The sequence below is a fragment of the Puntigrus tetrazona genome, chromosome 2, assembly GCF_018831695.1.
Source record: "Puntigrus tetrazona isolate hp1 chromosome 2, ASM1883169v1, whole genome shotgun sequence".
NCBI lineage: Eukaryota > Metazoa > Chordata > Actinopteri > Cypriniformes > Cyprinidae > Puntigrus > Puntigrus tetrazona.
Window position 1 is genome coordinate 765188 of NC_056700.1, and position 21259 is coordinate 786446.

The window sequence follows — 21259 nt, forward strand, 5'->3', positions numbered from 1 at the left end:
AAATTATTAATGGTTTCACAAAACCCAGAGACGTATATGTATATCTTTTTAATTGAATTGGCACGAGGTTAAGCTGCTTCAGTGAAAAAATATTCATATACCCCCCTGCCCTTTATTAAGAATGCTTGGGATGAGAAAACACATACAAGGTTACTCTCGTAACCGTACTGTGAGTACTGTGTCTGCTAAGACGCTATGGGAAAAATTCATTTTCCCGCCTAACTGAAGCCTTATTTGATTTAATCATGCAGTGAAACTGCACGGCCATCAGTTTGTGCAGTAAAGTAAATGAACCAATGGATCAGAAAAAAAAACTGAGATATGACATGGTATTCAGACCCTTTGCTCAGTATTTAGTAGAAGCACTCTTTTGATCTAATACAGCCATTTTGGGAGTCTTTTTGGGAAAGATGCAACAAGTTTTTCACACCTGGATTTGGGGATCCTCTGCCATTCCTCCTTGCAGATCCTCTTCAGTTCTGTCAGGTTGGATGGTAAACGCTGGTGAACAGCCATTTTCAGGTCTGTCCAGAGATGCTCAATTGTGTTTAAGTCAGGTCTTTGGCTGGGCCATTCAAGAACAGTCACGGAGTTGTTGTGAAGCCACTCCTTTGTTATTTTAGCTGTGTGCTTAGGGTCATAGTCTTGTCAGAAGTTGAACCTCTGGCCCAGTCTGAGGTCCTGAGCACTCTGGAGAAAATTTTCGTCCCTGTACTTGGCCGCATTCATCTTTCCCTCGATTGCAATCAGTCCATGCAGCTAAAAAACACCCCCACAGCATGATGCTGCCACCACCATGCTTTACTGATGGGACTGTATTGGACAGGTGATGAGCAGTGCCTGGTTTTCTCTACACATGCCGCTTTGAATTAAGGCTAAAAGTTCTATCTTGGTCTCATCAGACCAGTGAATCTTATTTCTCACCATCTTGGAGTCATTCAGGTGTTTTTTAGCAAACTCCATGAGGGCTCTCATGTGTCTTGCACTGAGGAGAGGCTTCCGTCGGGGCACTCTGCCATAAAGTCCAACTGGTGGAGGGCTGCAGTGATGGTTGACTTTCTACAACTCTCTCCCATCTCCCGACTGCATCTCTGGATCTCAGCCACAGTGATATTTGGGTTTTTCTTTCTTCTCTCACCAAGGCTCTTCTCCCCTGATAGCTCAGTTTGGCTGGACGGCCAGCTCTAGGAAGGGTTCTGGTCATCCCAAACGTCTTCCATTTAAGTATTTTGGAGGCCACTTTGCTCTTAGGAACTTTAAGTGCAGCAAAAAAAAATTTGTAACCTCAGCCAGATCTGTGCCTAACCTCAGCTCTTCAGTCAGTTCCTTTGACCTTCTTCCTTTTGACCTTTGATTTTATTTTGCTTTGACATGCACTGTTAGCTGTAACATCTTATATAGACAAGTGTGTGGCTTTCCTAATCAAGTCCAGTCAGTATAACCAAACACAGCTGGACTCAAATGAAGGTGTAGAACCATCTCAAGGATGATCAGAAGAAATCTGAGTCTCAAAGCAAAGAGTCTGAATACTTAGGACCATGTGATATTTCAGTTTTTCTTTTTTAATAAATCTGCAAAAAAAATAACTTAATGATTTTAGCAAATATAACAAAGAGTGAAAAATTTAAGGGGGGTCTGAATACTTTTCGTAGCCACTGTATAAAAGTACAAGCTTCGCTATAGAATTCAAGTTACTTTGACTGAAGTTACAAGAGTCGTGCAGCTACTGAGCTCTGCAGTACTTGATTTGAGTATAACAAGGAAAAACTGCTCTTTTTCTGCTAAGATTATGGGTGAAAACACAACTTCCAGTGCGCTTATCTGACAGCCTGAGGACCTATTTACAGCAGCATAAGATCTAAGCATGTAAAAGCTGGGACGTTAAGGGCTATAGAATCATTTCACCTTAAGACCTTGGGCACATAGCCATGCCTTGCTTTATGTGGGGCATAATGTGAGACAGTATAACCAGCGAGGCGGTCCAACTGTGGCGAGACATGGCCCCTCCCTCATTATGGCACAAAGATCAGGAAGATGCTGGCGGATGAGAGTCCAGCGTCTGCCACTCTTTGATCTTCATCTCCTTGATCTCCTGCTGTTTTTTATCTTTGCTTGCTCTCACAGCCTGAGAACCTATTTACAGCAGCATAAACATGTGGCTTGCTTTATGGGGCATGCTGAGTAACCAGCGAGGGTTTGTGGCGAGACATGGCAAGTAGGTGGACAGAAGATGCTGTGAGAGTCCACTGACTTCATCCTTTTTCTTTTCCATCTTTGCTTGGTGAGCCAGAACCCGACGACAATGTGGCTTTGCAAATGAAGGTTTTAGAAAGCATTGAGACAGAGATGCGTGCACTGACTGCCACAACATGAAGCTGAAAGTCAGCTGCCACAACATAGTCAGCTCGCCTTGGACCCATCCTGAAGAATGGAGTAGATCGTTGACAAGGGACTTGGGGCACCAGGAGAAGGAGAAGAAGGCAGGAGAGTGCGAGGAGCAGATTCACTGTCTGAAACGAAAGTTGTCCTGTGCGGGCAAGAAGTCCAACGGAGCCCTGCATGCAGAGCAGTGATGGCTATGTATGTGAAACACCTAAAATTTGCTCTTTCTTTTCTTTTCGCCGGATGACTCCAGGGCAAGCAATGTGTTGCAGTAAAGGCAGGATGCGTTCCAGCTGCTGGGAGTTTCAATGGTGAGCAGGCTCGACTTGAAGAGTCATTCTCCGCCGAAAGAGGAAAAAATCTGAATCCTACAGCAAACGGCCGCTTATATAGTCCGTGGCTCCACCTGCATTGGTGGGCTTTGACGAGCTTCGCAGCCATAGGTTCATGCAGCACCGCTGCCGAGCCATTGTTACATTTAGTTTACTGCACAAACTGATGGCCGTACAGTTTCACTGCATGGTTAAATTAAATAAGGCTTCAATTATTTTTTTCCCATACTGTCTTCGCAGACACAGTACGAGTAAAGTTTCGATAAGGAACACTGGATCCCACAGACTTTCATTGTATGGACAAAACAACATTCTTCTAAATATTTTCTTTTGTATTTCAAAGGGTTTTTTCATGTATTTTTGTCTGTTAATGCCAATGTATTTTGTCTGGCAGTTTTTCTTTTGAAAAAATTTTTCTAAATATATATTGTTTTTGCTTAGAAAAAGACATGTTCATGCAGCTCCTCGTAACCTGTTCTGACAATATATATATATATATATATATATATATATATATATATATATATATATATATATATATATATATATATATATATACAACATATATACAGTATATTTTTTCTAAATATACATTGTTTTTGCTTAGAAAAAAGACATGTTCATGCAGCTTCTCATAACCTGTTCTGACACTGTTACTGTAAACCACTTAATTAGGGGACTGTCTGCTTTATAAAGTCATACAATGTCAAAACATTTTTCAGCATATTTCAATTTTAGCATCCCAAAATTTTAATACAAACCTTTTATTACGCCCCTCTAAAATTCAAGACATGGGCAAAAATGTCACTGTATGAGTTTGAATGTAATTTGTAAGATATGATATGGTTTATCGTTATCACATGAGATATCAATATGAATCTGTGGTTTTTAACAAATTACTTAATTCAGTGACCCATTCAGAAAGACAGTCATTGAATAAATCAGCTATTTAGATTAAATAATAAGACTTGAATAACTTGTTACTTTTCCCCACCTGCTGGCAGTTTTAGTTTTACATGGATTTCTCAGCCTCAATTTATGTGTGATTCATTTTAATCATTTAAATATTCTGTACATCATGTAATTCATTAGCTTTAAAAATTGTATTCACTTGACAGCTCTACTAAAAACATGTACAGCAGCATTAGTTGCTGCTGGATAAATTGAAGTTGTGCTGACCAGGTAAAACCACTTAACAACAGGAGCTGGTGCACTTACTAAAGGCCTATCATTTACTAGCAACCTGCTGACAGCCTCAGGGTTATTAATAGATCTTGCTGAAATGAAAGTAAACACAACCTTAGCTTGGAGGAACTGTCTGTCTTCTTTAATGTGTCAGGTAATAATGGCCGTACTTAGTTCCCTCACAAAGATAAATTGGCGCAGCCAAAGAGTGCTAGGCAACTCTACCATTCTCCTCTGGCTAAATGAAAAACTCATCCCAAGGGAAGAAATAGTTTTAAACATCTTAGGGAAGCACTGTTCAGCTGTATTAGTCAACAGAACCGCACCATTAAAAATGAGCTGTTTAGATAAATCAATTAGGTAAAGAATAGCAGCACTTCTCTATTTCCGCAATGTTGGTAAGCAATTCTATCACACTAGTGGCATTGTATAATGTTGGCTTAGGGCTATATATTGCAACCAGTGTTTATTTGAAAGTTATTCCAGTGTTTTACCCCATATACTTTTATTGTAAAATACATGTCAGATAAACATGATTTTGGTTGCATTTGCAGAACAAAAATTCTTTGATTTTTCAATACATAGTAAAAAAAAAAATAGCTGCAATTAATCTGCTGTTTTCAACACTTTAGATTGGTTAAAAATGTGTAAAAATAACAGACCGCATGTGGACTGACCAATAGCATCAATTTGTGAAAAACTATGAAATGAACAAAAGGAGGTAGGAGGTTTCCAGCCGACAGCGACTATCATCAGCATTGAAATCATCAGCAGTGAAAGCTATTTCTCAGATAATATCAGGTAACATATAAAGTGTAGAAAGTAACGGCCCTAGTACTGAGCCTTGAGATACTCCATATTTCACTTGTCATCGATATTATACATCCATATTTACTGATGCACAGCATCAGTACTAACGGCATTATCTTGACTGGGGGCAATGCATATTTCCGCAAGGGAAAAGTCGTCAGTGAGAAGTATAACAGACAGTGGGTGTTCTCTTCTGATGCAACTCTTGATCTCTACTTCACCGAAGAGACTCCAAATCAACTTTACTGTTTGGGGGGTGTAATCTTCGATCCCTGTGAACAGTGTCCTCTCTGGAGAACATGTCCTCACCGCAATTTAGACTGCCCAGTACGTGCACTGCTCGAATCGAGAAAAGTATGTCATCTGACCTGCAGTGCACACAAGCCCATTCATCCCTAGTGATTGATGTACACCACTGCCGTTGTGTTGTCTGTTCGGATTAGAACATGATGGTCTTTCACAAATGGAGAAAATCCTGCAGTACCAAATGAACAGCCTCCATCTCCAAGCAATTTATATGCCAGCGCTACTGGTCTCTCATCCGTATGCCGAACACTGGTCTGCCATCGCAGAAGGCTCCCTAGCCTGACAGTAACACGTCTGTGGTCACCGCTACCTGTCTGACCACCCTGCCCATTGCAGTACATAGCTGTGCTGAACCGAAGTGTCAGAGCCTTGAGACATGAATGTGTTATGACAATATGTTTCTTCCCCTCTCTCCACACCTGTGGCGGGACTCTGTCCTATAACCATAGTTACAATGGTCCCATATGCAACAAGCCCAGCTGGTAGGTGGAGGCAGTTTCTGAAAAATTTTGAAAGGAACTGCCTTGCCTTGCACAAACAAGGCCAGAGTATTGTGAATAGACTGGATTCTCTGCTCTGATAAGTGCCCAAAACTATTCCCAGAAAAGTAATTGACTGACAGGGCTGAAGCGTGCTCTTGTGCATGTTCACAGACAAAAATAAGCATCTTTCAGACCCACCCCTATGAAATGGTCCCTGGGTTGAATATGCACAAGGATCTGTTTCACAGTAATCAAATTTCACAAGTGCATTTTTTCCAGCATACCCAGTCGATCGCTAAGCTAAAGACGATCTGGACCTTCCCCCGGAGGGAGCGTTGGCAGTGCGGAAGCATTTTCAACTGCTTCTTCGTTGCTTCAGTATACTCCTCAGAAAAAGCCTCCACTGCAACTCCAAAAAGACCCTACGGGCTCACTGGGCCATCGAGGATCTGTTTTTCCTCTGCATCTCACATCTCCATAAGCATCATCCACAGAGGGCGACTATGTTTCCCATATTGTGGCCGATTCCCTGGCCGACCTTCTTAGAGTTATTGCCAGATCAACTGCTGTCCTCAATTTGCAGAGTGATTCTGGGTCCGGGCTGTCTTCATCCAGGGACCTTAGCAGATGCATCTGGTAGACTTGCAGGTCTGCCATCATGTGAAGGACAGATGCTGTGTGTCCTGCAGAAATATATGCCTTCTCAGTGATCTGAGCTTTGGCTTGGCATGGCTTAGAAGGCAATGAGGCAGTTTTCTAGCCTTGGGACAAGCATAGGTGAGCCTCGACGGCATCCTCAATATTGAGAGAGAGATAGAGATAGAGAGAGAGAGAGTTTAAAATATTTACTTAAGGTTTTCAAAAGATGCATAAACATTCTTACAAATGTCTCCTTTAATACCACAATAACAGTGTATGGGTTTGAAGCAAATAATCACTGAATTTTCTTTCTTTCTTTCTTTCTTTCTTTTTCTTTTTTTTGTCTAAACTATCCCTTTAGGTTTCACCAACTACCAGAGAAGCCGTCATTAAGGGGTGTTGTGTTCAGTTGAGCATTGTCTCAGAAAGTGTTTGAATGGCAATTTAAAGCTGCAGAGAGCAGAGGACGGTTGATGGCTGGGAATTAATGCCTGTACTTTGAAAGCAAGTCTGCTCTTTCTGATGAAATCTGTGTTCTTTACAAAGCGCCTGGGAAATGGATTTTTCCACAGGTGCCAATAGCTTCTCTAAATGGCCACGTGCTCTAATATGTCTTGATGATTGACCATTTTCCTGAGCCCTGCGGGGGAGAGTTTCTTGGGGAATATAAGCGTCAAGACTGTGTGATGGAGGTACTGAGTCTGAAGAGGTGCTTTTATACAAGTCAAAGGGATCACATGTGCACTGAAAGTGTGGTGGTAATTCAGCTTATTTTTGATTTTAAGAATGTCACACAAACAAATTATTTCCTACCTAACAGAGATGCTTTTGTTCTATATACAGCAACTTCTATGTTGTTAGTCCCTGTCACCTTCACTATAAGGTTCACTTGGTTTATGTTCTACACACAGGTGCTTTATTTTTCCTTGGAAAAGATATTACAGTATTTTGGGAGCTTATTGTTGATTATTTGAATATAGGTCACTGAAATGCATGTTGAAATGACATGATGATTTTGTGTTGGCAGGATTCAGTCGGGGTCGTATCTCAGCACCGGTTGGTTCACACTCATTCTGGCCATGGACATGTGCAAGGAGATCCGAGTCTACGGCATGATCAATGACACGTACTGCAAGTAAGACTGACATGCAATCTATCACTTGACAATGGGCTTTAAAGAAGCTTCACCTGTTTCCAGAGTGAAAAAGGACAGATACTGATATAAAAGCAGAGCTGTGATCTTCTTTTAAACACTGTAGGACATGTTCACCCTGCCCTAGTACAGATGTACAAACAAATAACTTGTCTTGAAAATTCTTCAATAGTTATCATTTTAGACCATGTATTGATGCAATATGGTTTAGCATACACTGAACATCAAAAAATTGTCTGAACACAATAGTGGTATGATTTGCTGCATGATAGGAGTACCACTTTAATCAGTTTCCTTTAGTGATCAGGTATATTTTTATATTTGGTCAATTAATTTGAAGGTGCATTCTCATTTTGAAGGCTGTGTCCTCCGGAGGTTGCGTTTTGTCTGTCGCACACATCATTGAAGCTGTCTCATTTTAGAAATGTTACTACATTCCAAAGTAAGGAAGACATTACAATAATGTATGCCTCATGATGAATCACACTTTTCTGAAATGACACATCTTGGATGAAGTATGTAGCCAACAAATGTGACCTTCAAAGGACACAGGCTACTAAATAAAAAAAGTAGGCCAAAATGAATAAGCTCTAGAGGTCTAAAAACCAACCACAGGAGAATTTGTAAACACGCATTAATTAATGAAGTCACTTTAACGAAGTAATTGCAAATGCTCAGAGCGAAGGAGCCTTCGAAAGCAGTCTCAGTTTGTTGACCGATATGTAATAACTAATACTGACACCTAGTGGTGTGGATGTAGCATAAAAAAACACAAAGCCAACCATTTTCAATTACTTTGTAATTGTAAAAAATACTTTTTATCCATATAAGGCATAATCCACAGCTATTTGTGCATTTAACAATTTTTTTTTACTTTCGGGCTGTTGAATCCTTGAATTATTATTTCATTGTTTTCATAGATTTTCAAAATCCTAAAGTAGTCAGTTTATTGTCTGGTTTTCTATGCATGTCTCCTGACACTATGTTTTAATAGTTTACTGGCAGCATATAAATCCCTTTACCATGATTCTCACACTATGGTTCCATTTTAATGATAGTGTCCTTAACAACCTCATACCCCCCCCTGCTGCAGATAGACATAAGCGTTGCATGCAATGATGTGATTAGCGTGTTTGTAAAGTAGCTATTATAATCTGTTTTCCCAGCCATTTATTCATTCCGCTCTCTCTTTCAAAACAATGAGCAATTTTCATTTCACAGCAACTCCCAGTCACCTGTAAAGACTGGCAAATGAGAAAACAGTGGCTACAACAAAGTCGTTTTGATGAAAGGCAGTTCAGCTGGGAAGTATCTATTTTAGCATAATGTGCTGAGCTGTTGTTGCAATTGACCTCGCTGGATCTCTTGTAATTAAAATTCAACAGGTGCTACTGGGAGAGAAAAAACTGAATCTGTTTGTGAAGGGAAAAAATGCCTTCTGAGCTACCATTTCTCTACAGGAACGCTCCTTATGGACCCAGAGCACTCAGTCTTTGAATAAAAAGTAGCAATGGGTTAAAGCTCCAACAACATCAAAACTGCTACAGGCTTCCCGGTCTTTATTGTGCACAATTCATCAGTGCATTACCGAGGAAAAAACATCCTTGTTTTTCTGTTTTCCAGTGTTTTTTTTCTTTTAGTTTCACTGATGCAGAAATTATAGAAATTGCAAATGCCTTTTAAAATGTACTGAAAATGTCACTTTATAGTATGAATTATTGTGATGGAATAACAAAGTAACATTTATTTATTCAAACATTTTTAGATCAGAAGGCTACAGGAAGGTGCCGTACCACTACTATGAAGCAGGAAGTCGTGACGAATGTGCCGAATACCTCTTGCACGAGAGCGCCCCTTATGGCGGCCACCGATTCATCACAGAGAAGGCTGTTTTCGCGAAATGGGCTAAGTCGCACCCCATCAAGTTTTTCAGCCCGGAGTGGCAGCTGTCATGACCAAGACTCCCATTCGTTCAGAATATCCCTTGATACTACAGCTCTGTTGGCTCGTTTCCCCTACATCGTAAAGTAATGTATTGGCTAAACGAATCATTCCAAATGCGATTTCAAATGGCAGTTGTTTGAGTGAAGTAAGTAGCCCATTGTGACCGCGAGGAGAGTTGTTAATGAACCTCGTGTTGATCCTGGTGTGATCAAATAGTGGATTTTGCATGTTGTCATTTTATTCTCATCTGGACAATCAAGTAGTGTATGTCGAGGCACACGTATTGCAGAAGAGATCTACAAAGAACGTCACATCCTTGCTTTAGCTTTCATTACCTTAAGTGGGCTCACTTTAGGGCTGGCAGATATAACAAATTATTTTTCAAGTTATATTTCAATACCCTTCAGCTTTTTGATTATATTTGAATATATTTTCGTTTATATATATATATTTTTGAATATATGATGTATATGATTTTTCCCCACTGTTGGTTATATTATCGGTGAAGTAAATTCATACAACTTGCTAAAGAAACATTAGCAGCAACAACAGTACCACATACTCCATTGTGGCGTATGTTTGTTTGCGCTCGCCTAGACACTTACTAAGCACACACAGGACATCACCGGAAACGATAACGGTGGCATTTTCAAAAATACACACTTTCTAACATTTTTTTAAAAAATACGTGTTTTCAGTCCCCAAAACACAGTTTTCATGTAAACGAAAAGTCAAAACGTTAATAAACTCTAATACAGTTTAGATTTTAGTAATGCTGCTAAATCAGATTTCACAGACTTTAGAAAACTTAATAGCTATATTAAGTTATTTTTTTAATTCCTGCAGCATAATAATCGTGATAATTTGATATATCTTCCAGCCCTAGTTTCATGTATTATTATTTGGCGGTTATTTTTATTATAATATTATTATTGTTATTCTTGTCTCATAGGTGAGCATTGGACTGAAACAGATCTTAGGAAAACAGTCACAGTCAAACATTTTACTTAAATAAAAAAAAACACAAAAATCGTAAACAATTTTCGCTACACCTCTGACATCCCTTTGGAAGCGTAACATTGAAAGCATCCTTTGAGCAGCTTAATAGGTCATTCAGGAACGTATTACTCCGGTTTTTTATTTATTCCCTGAACAAAAGAACACATATGCATTTGTTCATCTGAGACTGTAGAATACAAAGCGATATTCTGTTGTACGTGCCATGACAAGAACGCAGCATTGCTTACGATATCTAGGTCTGCTGTCGACAAAAGACTTGAAGAACGATTCAGAATGACTCAATTCAGATGTCAAGAACGTGCCTGTATGAAGTGTAGCGTATGTTGACTGTGCAAAGTAACCAATCCTTCATTTTTTATGCCTTATTTGCTTATTTAAAAATGACACTCCTGTCCACCACCCGTCAGCATCCTGAATTCCCGTGAGATGAAGCTACACCGCCTCTGTTGTCAGATCAGCAGGTTAATTTGATCAGCTGCTGTAGCTAAGTGTCGTAGCATCATATAAACCAGCAGACAATGCAGCGCTCTTGGGGCTCCCCTACCGCTTCGAGTCATCCGTTGTGCTTCACCTTGTTTTTTTCCCCCCCATCAAACTAAGCATGCACTCTTTTTGCATGTATATCAAGAACATTTATCATCGCCGAAACAGTACGTAACAAGTTTTCACATCAGTTTGTGATTCTGACATCATCTGGCAGCTCAGCCCGGACAGCCTTTCTCTTCTAATGCACCACTCTGTGCATGTTTGACTAGCACTGCGACATCGTGTGAGCACCGTCACAGCTTTTTTTCCCCAGGAGAAGAAGATGGATGCACTGGCTGCGTGAAGGGAGAATTATATATGGCATGAGAATATGAGACTGATACACTGAACGGGAGGCAGGCGCCAGTTATGGAGCACTTTGATGAGATACTGCTCACGCCTCTGGCCAACCTGTTCATTAAAACAATTGATGTCAGCTCAATTTCTCAGAGTGCTGACCCAGGATCGTCATTTCCTGGCCTCTGTATTGATTTTGTTCACCGTGTGACATAAACCAGAGCTGTTCAAGAAATGGCACTTTCACATTTTCATGTATTTTTGACTTTAGCTTGTGTTGTTCATGCCTCAGTCATACTTGATACTGTTAGGATATACACTTCATGACCAAAAGTATGTGGACAATACAGGGTTTTTTGCAGTATTTTTGTCTTGGTTTTTCTTAAAAATTTAATTACTTTCGTATGTTTCTTAGCCCATATATTTATACATGAAGCAGCGCCAAAAATGTTGCTAAAGGTATGAGATTTTTTTTAACAACATTAACAATAATAAAAGTTTACACTACTGTATATATACTATATACTATACTATATATATATATATATATATATATATATATATATATATATATATATATATATATATATATATAGACTCCCAAACATTCATATATATATATATATATATATATATATATATATATATATATATATATATATATATATATATATATATTAGAAATTGATGCATTTATTTAACTAGGATTTATAGAATTTATCAAATGTGAAAATCATAGTAAAATCATATATTACATATTATAAATTATTTACAATACATATACATGACCTTATTCCACATATTATTTTAGTCATTTTATGGTTTATATCCAAAGCGACTTGCAATTGAGAGTACAACAGCGATTCATTTTTTTAGAGAGACAAACAGACAGTGTAAGTGCTTATAACACCCAGTCCTTAAATTAGTTCCATTAGTCACATCCTCAATCCTCCCAATACCAAAACTTAACAACTACCTTACTAACTATTAATAAGCAGGAAATTAAGAATTTATTAAGGGGAAAGTTTTTATTAATAGTTAACAAGTTTTAACCAGTGTTAACCATATTTCAAATAAACAACATTTTTACTTTTTAACATTCTATTCAGCAAAGAAAAAAAATCATGGTTTTTCACATAAAGCAGCACAACCTTTTTCAACATTGATAATAGGACATGTTTATTAAGCAGCATATCAGTATATTAAAACGATTTCTGAAGGATCATATGACACTAAAGGCCAGATTAATGATGCTGAAAATTCATCTTTGCAATAAATGTTTGCACAGATAGCACAGCTGTTTTTAATAGAAAACAAGACAAAAATACTGATTGGGAAAAGCTTGCGGTACACTGGAACATCACCCTCATATGAGCTTGTTTTAAAGCCGATCTCATTAATCTGGAGGTGCTTCTTCCTCTGCTGCTATAACAGCTTCCTTCTAGGAAGGCTCTCCAGCAGATGTTGGAATATAGATGCAGGGATTTACTTCTCTTCAGATGAAGGAGCATCTGTGTGGTCAGGTGCTGATGTTGGGTGATGATGAGGTCTGGCTCACTCAGCCTTCCAAATTAATTCCAGTGGTGTTCAGTGGCATTTGTCGCGAAAAGCCACTCCAGTTTTTCCATCATCCCTTCTTTATTCACACTCACAAAAACAGAAAAAGGCTCCATTCTTCTAAAAAAAAAATGGTTTTAGGAGATTGCATCGTTGCATTTGCGTTTTCTTTAACTTCATAGTTACGAGTGCAGCTGAAATAGCAACACTTGCTAACTGGAAGCGGGCGTCCACATGCTTATGGCCATGTTGTGTTATGTATATCAGAACAACGAAAGAAGAATTCTCACGATCTGCTTGATGCAGTCGATGCCTTTCCACGGATCTGCAGCAGCTTTAGCTCTTCAGCACGAGCATGTGAATGTTGACTTGTCACCCAGATGCCCGACTGAGTCAAAATTCAGCACATTTAGCTTTTTTCTTTCTTTTTTTTTTTTTATTTGCATCGAGCTTGTCCTGTTAGTTTGTTTCTTTATCAATTGCCGTACAGTAAGTGCTTTTCTTGAACCTTTTTAAAGGGTGCGAGCTTTGAGGTGTACACTTTATCACTTTTTTTTCTTTTGCAGCGCGAAGTGTCCTTTTTTTAGTTGCTTTTATCTTTCATTCTAGTCATTGTATTTTTGCTGCTTTTTTTATATGTCCTCACACAATTAAGGTTTCGGCCATTCACTGCAATCAGAAATGGGTTCTTTTTTTCTATCCAGGTGATGATTTGCTGAGTGTTTCCCTCCATTGTTAGTGCAATCTACTAAGAGTCAAATGTACAGTGCTTTCCAAAAGTAACAATCCCGCTAACAAGGACACAATTGCCTTACAATTGCCCTCTAACTGTGACTCATTGAAATGACTTCCAGATTTTCTGGGAAAAAAAAAAAGAAGTGATCATCATGATTCAAATCAAAAACATCATTTATTCCGAAAGACAATAGAGGAAAAAAAAAAAAATCAGTAAAGCATTACAATTAAGCGAGAACAAATGCATAGATGATGAGAAGGTTAGCTTTCATCATTTTCAGCATTTGATTTTTGTCAGTGGTGTAAACTCTCTATGATGTCTTTCGAAACTGACTTGGTTTTTAGCATAACAACCTACAGGTCTCTAAACCAAATATCCATTAAATTAGGCTTAATTTTTCGCCTGAATCTTTGTAAAGATCTGGTTGGAAAAATCGTAGGATTACTTAATACTTGCTTAAATTTTATTTAAAATCTTCAATTCGTTAAAATAAAAAATTTTGAAGTAATTGGTTTTTTTAAGTAAAACCAGAGTGGTGCCAAAATTAGAACCTGCAGTGAAAAGCGCGCTTTTAATTGAATTAATGATAAGGAATATTGCATCTAAATCAACGTTACTAAATATTGTGACAATTTAAACAGATGCGTGGTGAGTTAGTACAGAAATATATCCATGCAAGAAATAAATCGAGTTTAAAAGCCGTGAACTAACTGGAATATAGAAAAAGATTTTAGGCGATTTAAAACCAAATCTAACAGCCTTATCAAAATAAACCCGCTCACACTTACAGTAAAGTCATGATAGCATCCCGCTGTGGGGCTGCTTTTCAAAAGCAAGGACTTGGCATCTTGTTAAAAAGAAGGAAGAATGGATCGTATCTTTTGGCTTGAAAATGATCCCACGCACAAGGCCAGTTTAACAATGGAGTGGCCTAAGAGGTGAATTTCCTACAATGGCAGCTTTAAAGCAGTGATCTCAGTCCAATTGTGAATCTCTGGCGCAATTTGAAATCATCAGTGTGCAAGAGTCACCGACTAACCTGAAATATCAATCTGCCTGGGGAAAATGGGACAAAATTACACCGTAATACAGCTGTGAAAAGCCGGTACATACCACAAAAGACGTTTATAGAGCCAGCTTTGCAGCTGTTATTGCTTCAGCGCTGGCTTTACAATCTACTCTAATGTATAGGCTGAATACACCACTTTTTTATAAAAAAATGTGAAACACGTTTTGCTTAAAGTTGCATTTGTAGATCAGAATTTCACGAGAACTATTTAAGGGTCTGAAAACCTTTGAAAAGCACTGTATTATCCTGTGTTTGAGCATGTCATGGAACTTGCCTTGAAAGTATTTCGCACTGTTGATCTGTAAAAATCAATCTTGTTACGTCATGAAATTGCGGTGTGTACAAAATATGTCTGTTCTTCATTGCGAAAGTGATGGATTCAAACTGTTTAGGCGTAGTCCTCTGACATGATAAATTATGCATTATATTTATTTAGTTTATTTGCAAGTCAGTCTGTTGTATTTTCATGTGTAACAATCAAAAAGGGAGCGGGTAGTTGGACTTTTTGATTCATTTTCATTGATAAAACTAGGAATGTAGTAGGTTTACAGATTGGGATTCATTCCATTTATTTATTTATTTTTTGAGTAAAAAGAATGAAAAATATTAACGAATGTTAAAAATGTATCCTTTTGTGTTCCGCTGAAAACAATAGCAAAGGGTTTTGGAATTAAATAATTACTAATTTTAGGATGAGTGTTCATTAAAAAAAACAATTCTGTGTTGTACAATAGACACTATTGGTCAAACATTTGAAATAATTCAGATTTGTATGCTCACCAAGGCTCCATTTGTTTTTAATAGCCAAGCAATAATATTGTAATATATTCAATTATTTTATTTGTTCAAAATAGAACCCAGTCTTCAGTGTTCCGTGATCCTTCAGAAATTATTCTAATATGCCGATTTGGTGCTCAATCATTGTCATTGTTACTGGTGCTCTGTTATTAATGATGATTCTCGTTACATTATTATATGTTTAGAAGAGCCTTTGCCAGTTATTATACTTTGGGAACCATTATTCATTCTTCTTTGATGAATAGAAAATTCAAATGAATAGCATATGCTGATTTGGAAAATAAATTGGTATCTGTCTTTTGCTAAATAAAAGCATTAATTTCTTTGGTAAAGAACATGCATTAGTGTAGGGTAGAGTATCAGCCTACCATACACTAAAGCGACCAAAACTGATAATAAGAATAAAGGTATTTTAAACATTAAATCAGCATATTAGAATGATTTCTAAAGGATAGTGTGGCACTGAAGACTCGACTAATAGATGCTAAATCTCAGCTTGAAAATTGTAAAAAAATAATAATAATAATAATAATAGCGCACAAAAAGAATGCTTTCACTGCGTTTGTAATTAAACAAATGCAGCTTCGTTGAGCATGCAAACTAAAAAATATATATTTTGATTGATGGTCATAGCGCTATTATTATAAAGCAAACTGTAAATATTACGACTGGAAAAATGCAGACGTAACAATGCAGATTAATAATTCGTGACATGCGTTAATGATGCCTTTGTCTTATTGGTCGGTTCATTGCTCTGCTGTTTCCAGGTGTGTTACGTTTGAAAGTGGAAGTGATTATGAACAATGGTTACATTCCTCATTAAAATCTAAATGAACCTTGGGACCAGTGAGGGGAAATGAGCTTTAATACCCCATCAAGCCCAGCACATATCTCCTCATTTCAACATATCTTTGTTCTTTCCCATTTTCTTATCTTCTGTAATTCTGAAAGTCCTGTAAGACCCCTAAAGCTAAATGCCAGCGGCTAGCGCTACGTCAGGGATGTTCACTTGACATTCTGTAGTGGATTTTAAGCAGTTCAGAGAACTCGTCACTTTAGTTTTTTAATCAAATGCATAGATTTTCCCGCAAAAAATAATTTCTCTCAGAATATGCTGATGCCCTTCATTGAACAGATGGCACTGCCATATGTACTGCGCTCCCACCTAAGCCTCTGCTCACATCGCAAGCGCTACTTCACTGCTGTTCTGTGGAATTACAATGGCTGTAAGAAAAACTATGTGAGAAAGCACCCATGGAGCACGTGTCTACATCAGCACTTCTGTTGCGTTATGAAAAAAAAATATTTTGTGAGTTTTGAAATTATGTTGTTGATAACCCTGCTAAGATAGAAAAAAGCTGGTCTGCTTTGCTTTAAGATTAGCCAACCGTCTCAATCACCCAAAAACCTGTGTGTTTGTAATAAATTTTTACATTTTTAACATTTTTCAAAAGTTCTTTATTTGTTGCATTGCTTTTTTCGGTGAAAACATTGTCTCCTCTGAATCAGGAGTGAAACATACACAGATCAAGCTCCGTTCTAACCAAATGTGTTGGGATTTTGATGTTAAAGGACAACGGGAAATGACCGTTTTCGCTATATTGAAGCATTAGGACTATGATGGATTAAAATCGGTATTTTGGCCAGAAGTGACTGCTTAGGGTTAAACACCTCAGTGATGGGATTTGTTTCATACAAAAATGGGAGACGGTGTAAATGGACGGACTGGAGTCGTGTTTAGAATCATGTTTTTATCAGATGTTTGGACTTTTTCATTCTGACGGCACCCATTCACTGCAGAGGATCCATTCGTGAGCAAGTGACGTAATGCAAAACGTCTCCAAATTTGTTTACGATGAAGAATCAATTTCATCAACATTTTGCATCGCCTTTCAGTAAATGTTCATTTTAAGGTCAACTATTCCTTTGATTCCCCTTTTTTCAGCAGCATATATTATTATGATAATATATTTATATTATTGGATATGATATGTTATTTCAGCCTACCAATCACAGTGGGGAATTCTGTGGTCATCACACCCTTGTTATGGAGTTTACATTTTTGCTGTCGTTGAAGCTGATTGTCCTGTGCTGTTTAATATTATCACATTGTCTTTAACGTCTGTAACTGTGTACGCTGCTTTTTTTCTTTCCTCTCCTCAGTGTTTGGTTTTTTAAAGAGAAAAAAAAAGTTATACATTAACAAAATGTTCGCTTTTCAAGCAATGTGATTGTGTCACACTCATTTTTGTACTTGCTGTCTGGCTGTTTGTAATAAATGACAAAATTTAATATGTGACTTTTTGTGCGTGGTGGTTGCATGAATCACATAACATAAAATCTTAAAATAATGAGTCAATGACCTTTTTTTTTTTATCTGGGTCTATTAACATATTTCAAAAATAATAAAAAACACAATTAAATGAAAATACTTATAATTAATAGTTTGTGGGAGCCTAAAGTCAAAATGTCAGGGTGATGCATCAGCCTTGTTGTCATAGTAAAAATAAAAGCCTAAAAGAATTCTTCACTGCTTATTAATATCTGAAAAACAATCACCTGCCACATTAAAGTGCATTAAATTCCTTTTCACAGTGCTTATATCTCCTAATCACATTTAGCAGAAAAAGAGCTGGGCAGTAGTAATGCATTTTTGCAACTGTAGAAGCAATCAAGCAGTTACGCTAGTATATAATACATTTTTAAAAATCAAAAAAATCACGCAGCTGGTATTTCATATTTCTTTATATGTGCTATATATTATAAGAATAAAGCTGCTGGGTTTCGCTGTAGTTCGTACTGCAGAAAAAAAAAAAGACTGTTCGACCTTTTTGTGACAAGGCAAGGTTAGTTTAGGTTGTTAAATGTCATTGTAATGCAACTCCACAAAAATGATATTTATGAATAATTTATGATATTCTGCAGGAGAATGCGATCGTGCAAGTGTCTGCAGGTGACATCGTTTTTACCTTGGAAAATATATTTTAAAAACCTTTTCGAAAATAACGACTAAGATGTAAGGAAAATATGCTATTTGTACAATTTATCTGATGAGCATACCACACGGCTGAGATTTTTTGAATAATTGAATTGAAATGTTTCTCAGCCATGACGTACGCTTGTATACAACAAATACAAAGAGCGCATTTCTAGAATGTGACTTTTTTTTAACGAATGTCTTTTTCCCCCCCGGTCTTTATTGAGGACGCTTATTTGTAATGACCGTAATATGCATAATTATACTAGAAACGCTTGGAGCGATATCGGTAGTGTTGAGCAGACCAAGGAAGCAGTAAAATGGGGCATATCTGAGGACCGTTGCTAGGTCACATTCTGACAGCTTTTAGCTGGTGACTTTCTAAAAAATAATGCTGTGATTCAAGGTTTCCCTGACAGGGGACTTGAATCGAATCAGCTGTCTTTTTTCCTGCCACAACCCAATTAACTGCTGCTCCCTGCCTGCTGCAACAGATTGCTTCAAAGATATTCTGAAGCAGAAGCTGTACAATCGCGTTCTCCCTCACAATGTTTACAATAAATGAGCTCCTCCCCATTAAAGTTGTTATATCTTTTCATTGACTCCAGCCCCAGATAAAAAGCATTTTTGTTTTCCCATTTAAAGATAGAGCCACATGAGCCAAATGGATAAACGATAAGCGGGCTGAAATATAGACTCCCAGAGCCAAAGCCTCCGGGTTCAGTGCTGCTGTGGTGGTCTGTTCGAAGTTGATAAACGGCCTGATTTTTACCTGCAGGTGGGATAGAGAGTCCGTACGGCTGCTGGCAATGATGACCACATGGGTTTATGAGAAAATGTGTATTGTAAATATGCTGTTAGAGAGAGTCTTTCCAGAGAAAAATGCCTTTGCTCTGAGGTCACTCTTTCATAGCTCAGGAACGCTTAATGGAGTTTGTCTCTTTGTCTTATGAAACACAGCTCGCCCAAAAATAAAACCTCGTAAAACCTTGTTCATCTTTGGAACACAAATTAAGATGCATTTGACCCTCCATAGAAATGGAGGACTGTATTACGCCTAAAAATGAAATCATTTACTCACCAAGCTATGTCAAACACAAAGGAGGGTATTTTGAAGAAAGCTTGTAACCAGGTTGTTTTGGATCACCGTTGACTCCCATAGTATTCAATGGTGACTTTTTTTCCGAAATATCTTTCTTTGTGTCCGGCAGAGCAAAGAAACGCATACAGCTTTCAAATTACCTGAGGTGAGTAAATGATGACCGAACTTTTTATTTTTGGGTGAACTATTCCGTTTAATGTTGAGAATGATAGACGTATGTTTGATTGGTAATGGTTGGTAGTGTAAACAACTAGATTTCGCATGCTTAAAAAATAATGACATGGCATTTTTATGATGTAATTGATAATTGATATTTTAATCAGATTTCTTAGCTTAAATGAATTGTCATTAACCTCAGTGTGACAGAAGTTAAGCATATTTCTGCATGAGTGCCAATTTAAATGATGGAGGCTATTAAGTGGTGGAGTTCTAATCACACTAATACCTCCTTTCCACAATATCAATCAGCTCAGCTCTCTCTGAAGTCAAAGACCAAAGCGCCTCCAATCAAATTTTAATGAGGAACACGCTGGCAGACTGAGACTTGCTGGAGAATGGGCAACAGTTCAAAGAAACACTCAGATAACATCATATTTCGTCATGGGGACATTTCAAGCTACAAGCTTTCTGAAATGTGTCACTTTTTCCTGGAGTCATAGACCGATAAAGTTTGTTTTGCAGCTGATGAGCAAAATAAGACAGCGGGATCAGTTGACAACACCGGAAAAATGTCAGCTGTCAAGTTAATTAGAATGAGCGTGTCTGTGATGGTGCTAGACATTACTAAAAAGAAGTCAAGTTAAATTTATTGTAAACTTATTTCCAGATATTCGTTATAGAGTAACATCTGTGTACTAGAAGATGTGTGCCAGAGGGGTAAGATTCACTAAACAGCCAAATTAGCATAGGGTCGCAAACCAGCAGCGCTGTTCTTTGACTGTTAAATAAGCAGAGCTTTCTTGGGTGGCAAATAACAGATGCCAGTAAATTGACCTTGCATCTAAAATGGAAACAAAAATCAGATGCTAAAATAACTAAGTCTTTAGTAAATTCTCTCACTAAATGCCAAAAACTGGTTTATGCGTTATTGCTGTATTGCAACTACACCTCTACTATGCTTCTAATACTTAATTAATAATTTTATCTTAATTATACTGCTTCTTAAGAAAATAGGATGCCCTGTATGAACATGATTCGAAGCCCCATCATTTCCTGTGGGCCAAGGCTCTTTTAAAATGTTTCAAATTGGAAAAGTGTTCTAGGGTCAGACAAGTTCAAATTTGATATTCTTATTGGAAATCACTGACGCCGTGTCCTGCATGTTGTTCAAAAGCTAGCATTTCTGATGGTATGGTGGTGCGTAAGTGCACACGGTATGGGTATCTTGTATGATTTGGAAGGTACCGTGAAGGTTTTAGAGCGACATATGCTCCCCTCCAGATGACATCTATTTCAGGGAAGGCCTGAAGTAGAAGAGTCCAGTGCTGAGATGATCTGCCTGCAGTCCAGATCATTCACATATTGAGCAGATGGAAACCTGTTTCAAGCCAGAATGGGACAAATTCCAACACCAGAACTCCAGAAACTCATTACCTTGATGCCCAGATGTCTTCAAACAACACCATGGTACATTGAGACCTGTAGCAGACATAAAATTTGAAATTAGCTAATTTCGTGCGTAAAATTTTTTCCATTTTCTAACTTTAAACATTTGTTATGTTATCTATGTTCTACTGTGAATCAAATATTGGCTCATGTGATTTTTTATTTTATTCAATTGTTTTTTTAAAAAGGCCAAACATTTCCAGTATTCGAGTTGTAAGTACAAGTATACAGCAAAATATACTTACACTTTTCTGTACTTGTTCTTATGCAAGAAGAATGTAAAAATGAGTACACAATAAGTGCGTTGTACAAAATTATTTGTTTAAATCTAAGCACATAG

General features: G+C 37.7%; 1 protein-coding gene across 2 annotated transcripts in view; it reads left to right on the forward strand.

The window, feature by feature from the left end:
• The window catches only part of st6galnac3 (ST6 (alpha-N-acetyl-neuraminyl-2,3-beta-galactosyl-1,3)-N-acetylgalactosaminide alpha-2,6-sialyltransferase 3), a 70250-nt gene extending 58637 nt beyond the window's left edge, over positions 1-11613 (forward strand). For both annotated transcript variants that reach the window (XM_043224288.1, XM_043224296.1), the window contains exons 4-5: positions 7164-7271; positions 9055-11613. In XM_043224288.1, the coding sequence (XP_043080223.1) occupies positions 7164-7271; positions 9055-9244 (298 nt within the window). In that variant the 3' untranslated portion in view covers positions 9245-11613. The remainder of the gene's footprint in view (positions 1-7163; positions 7272-9054) is intronic.
• The last annotated feature ends 9646 nt before the right edge of the window (positions 11614-21259 follow it).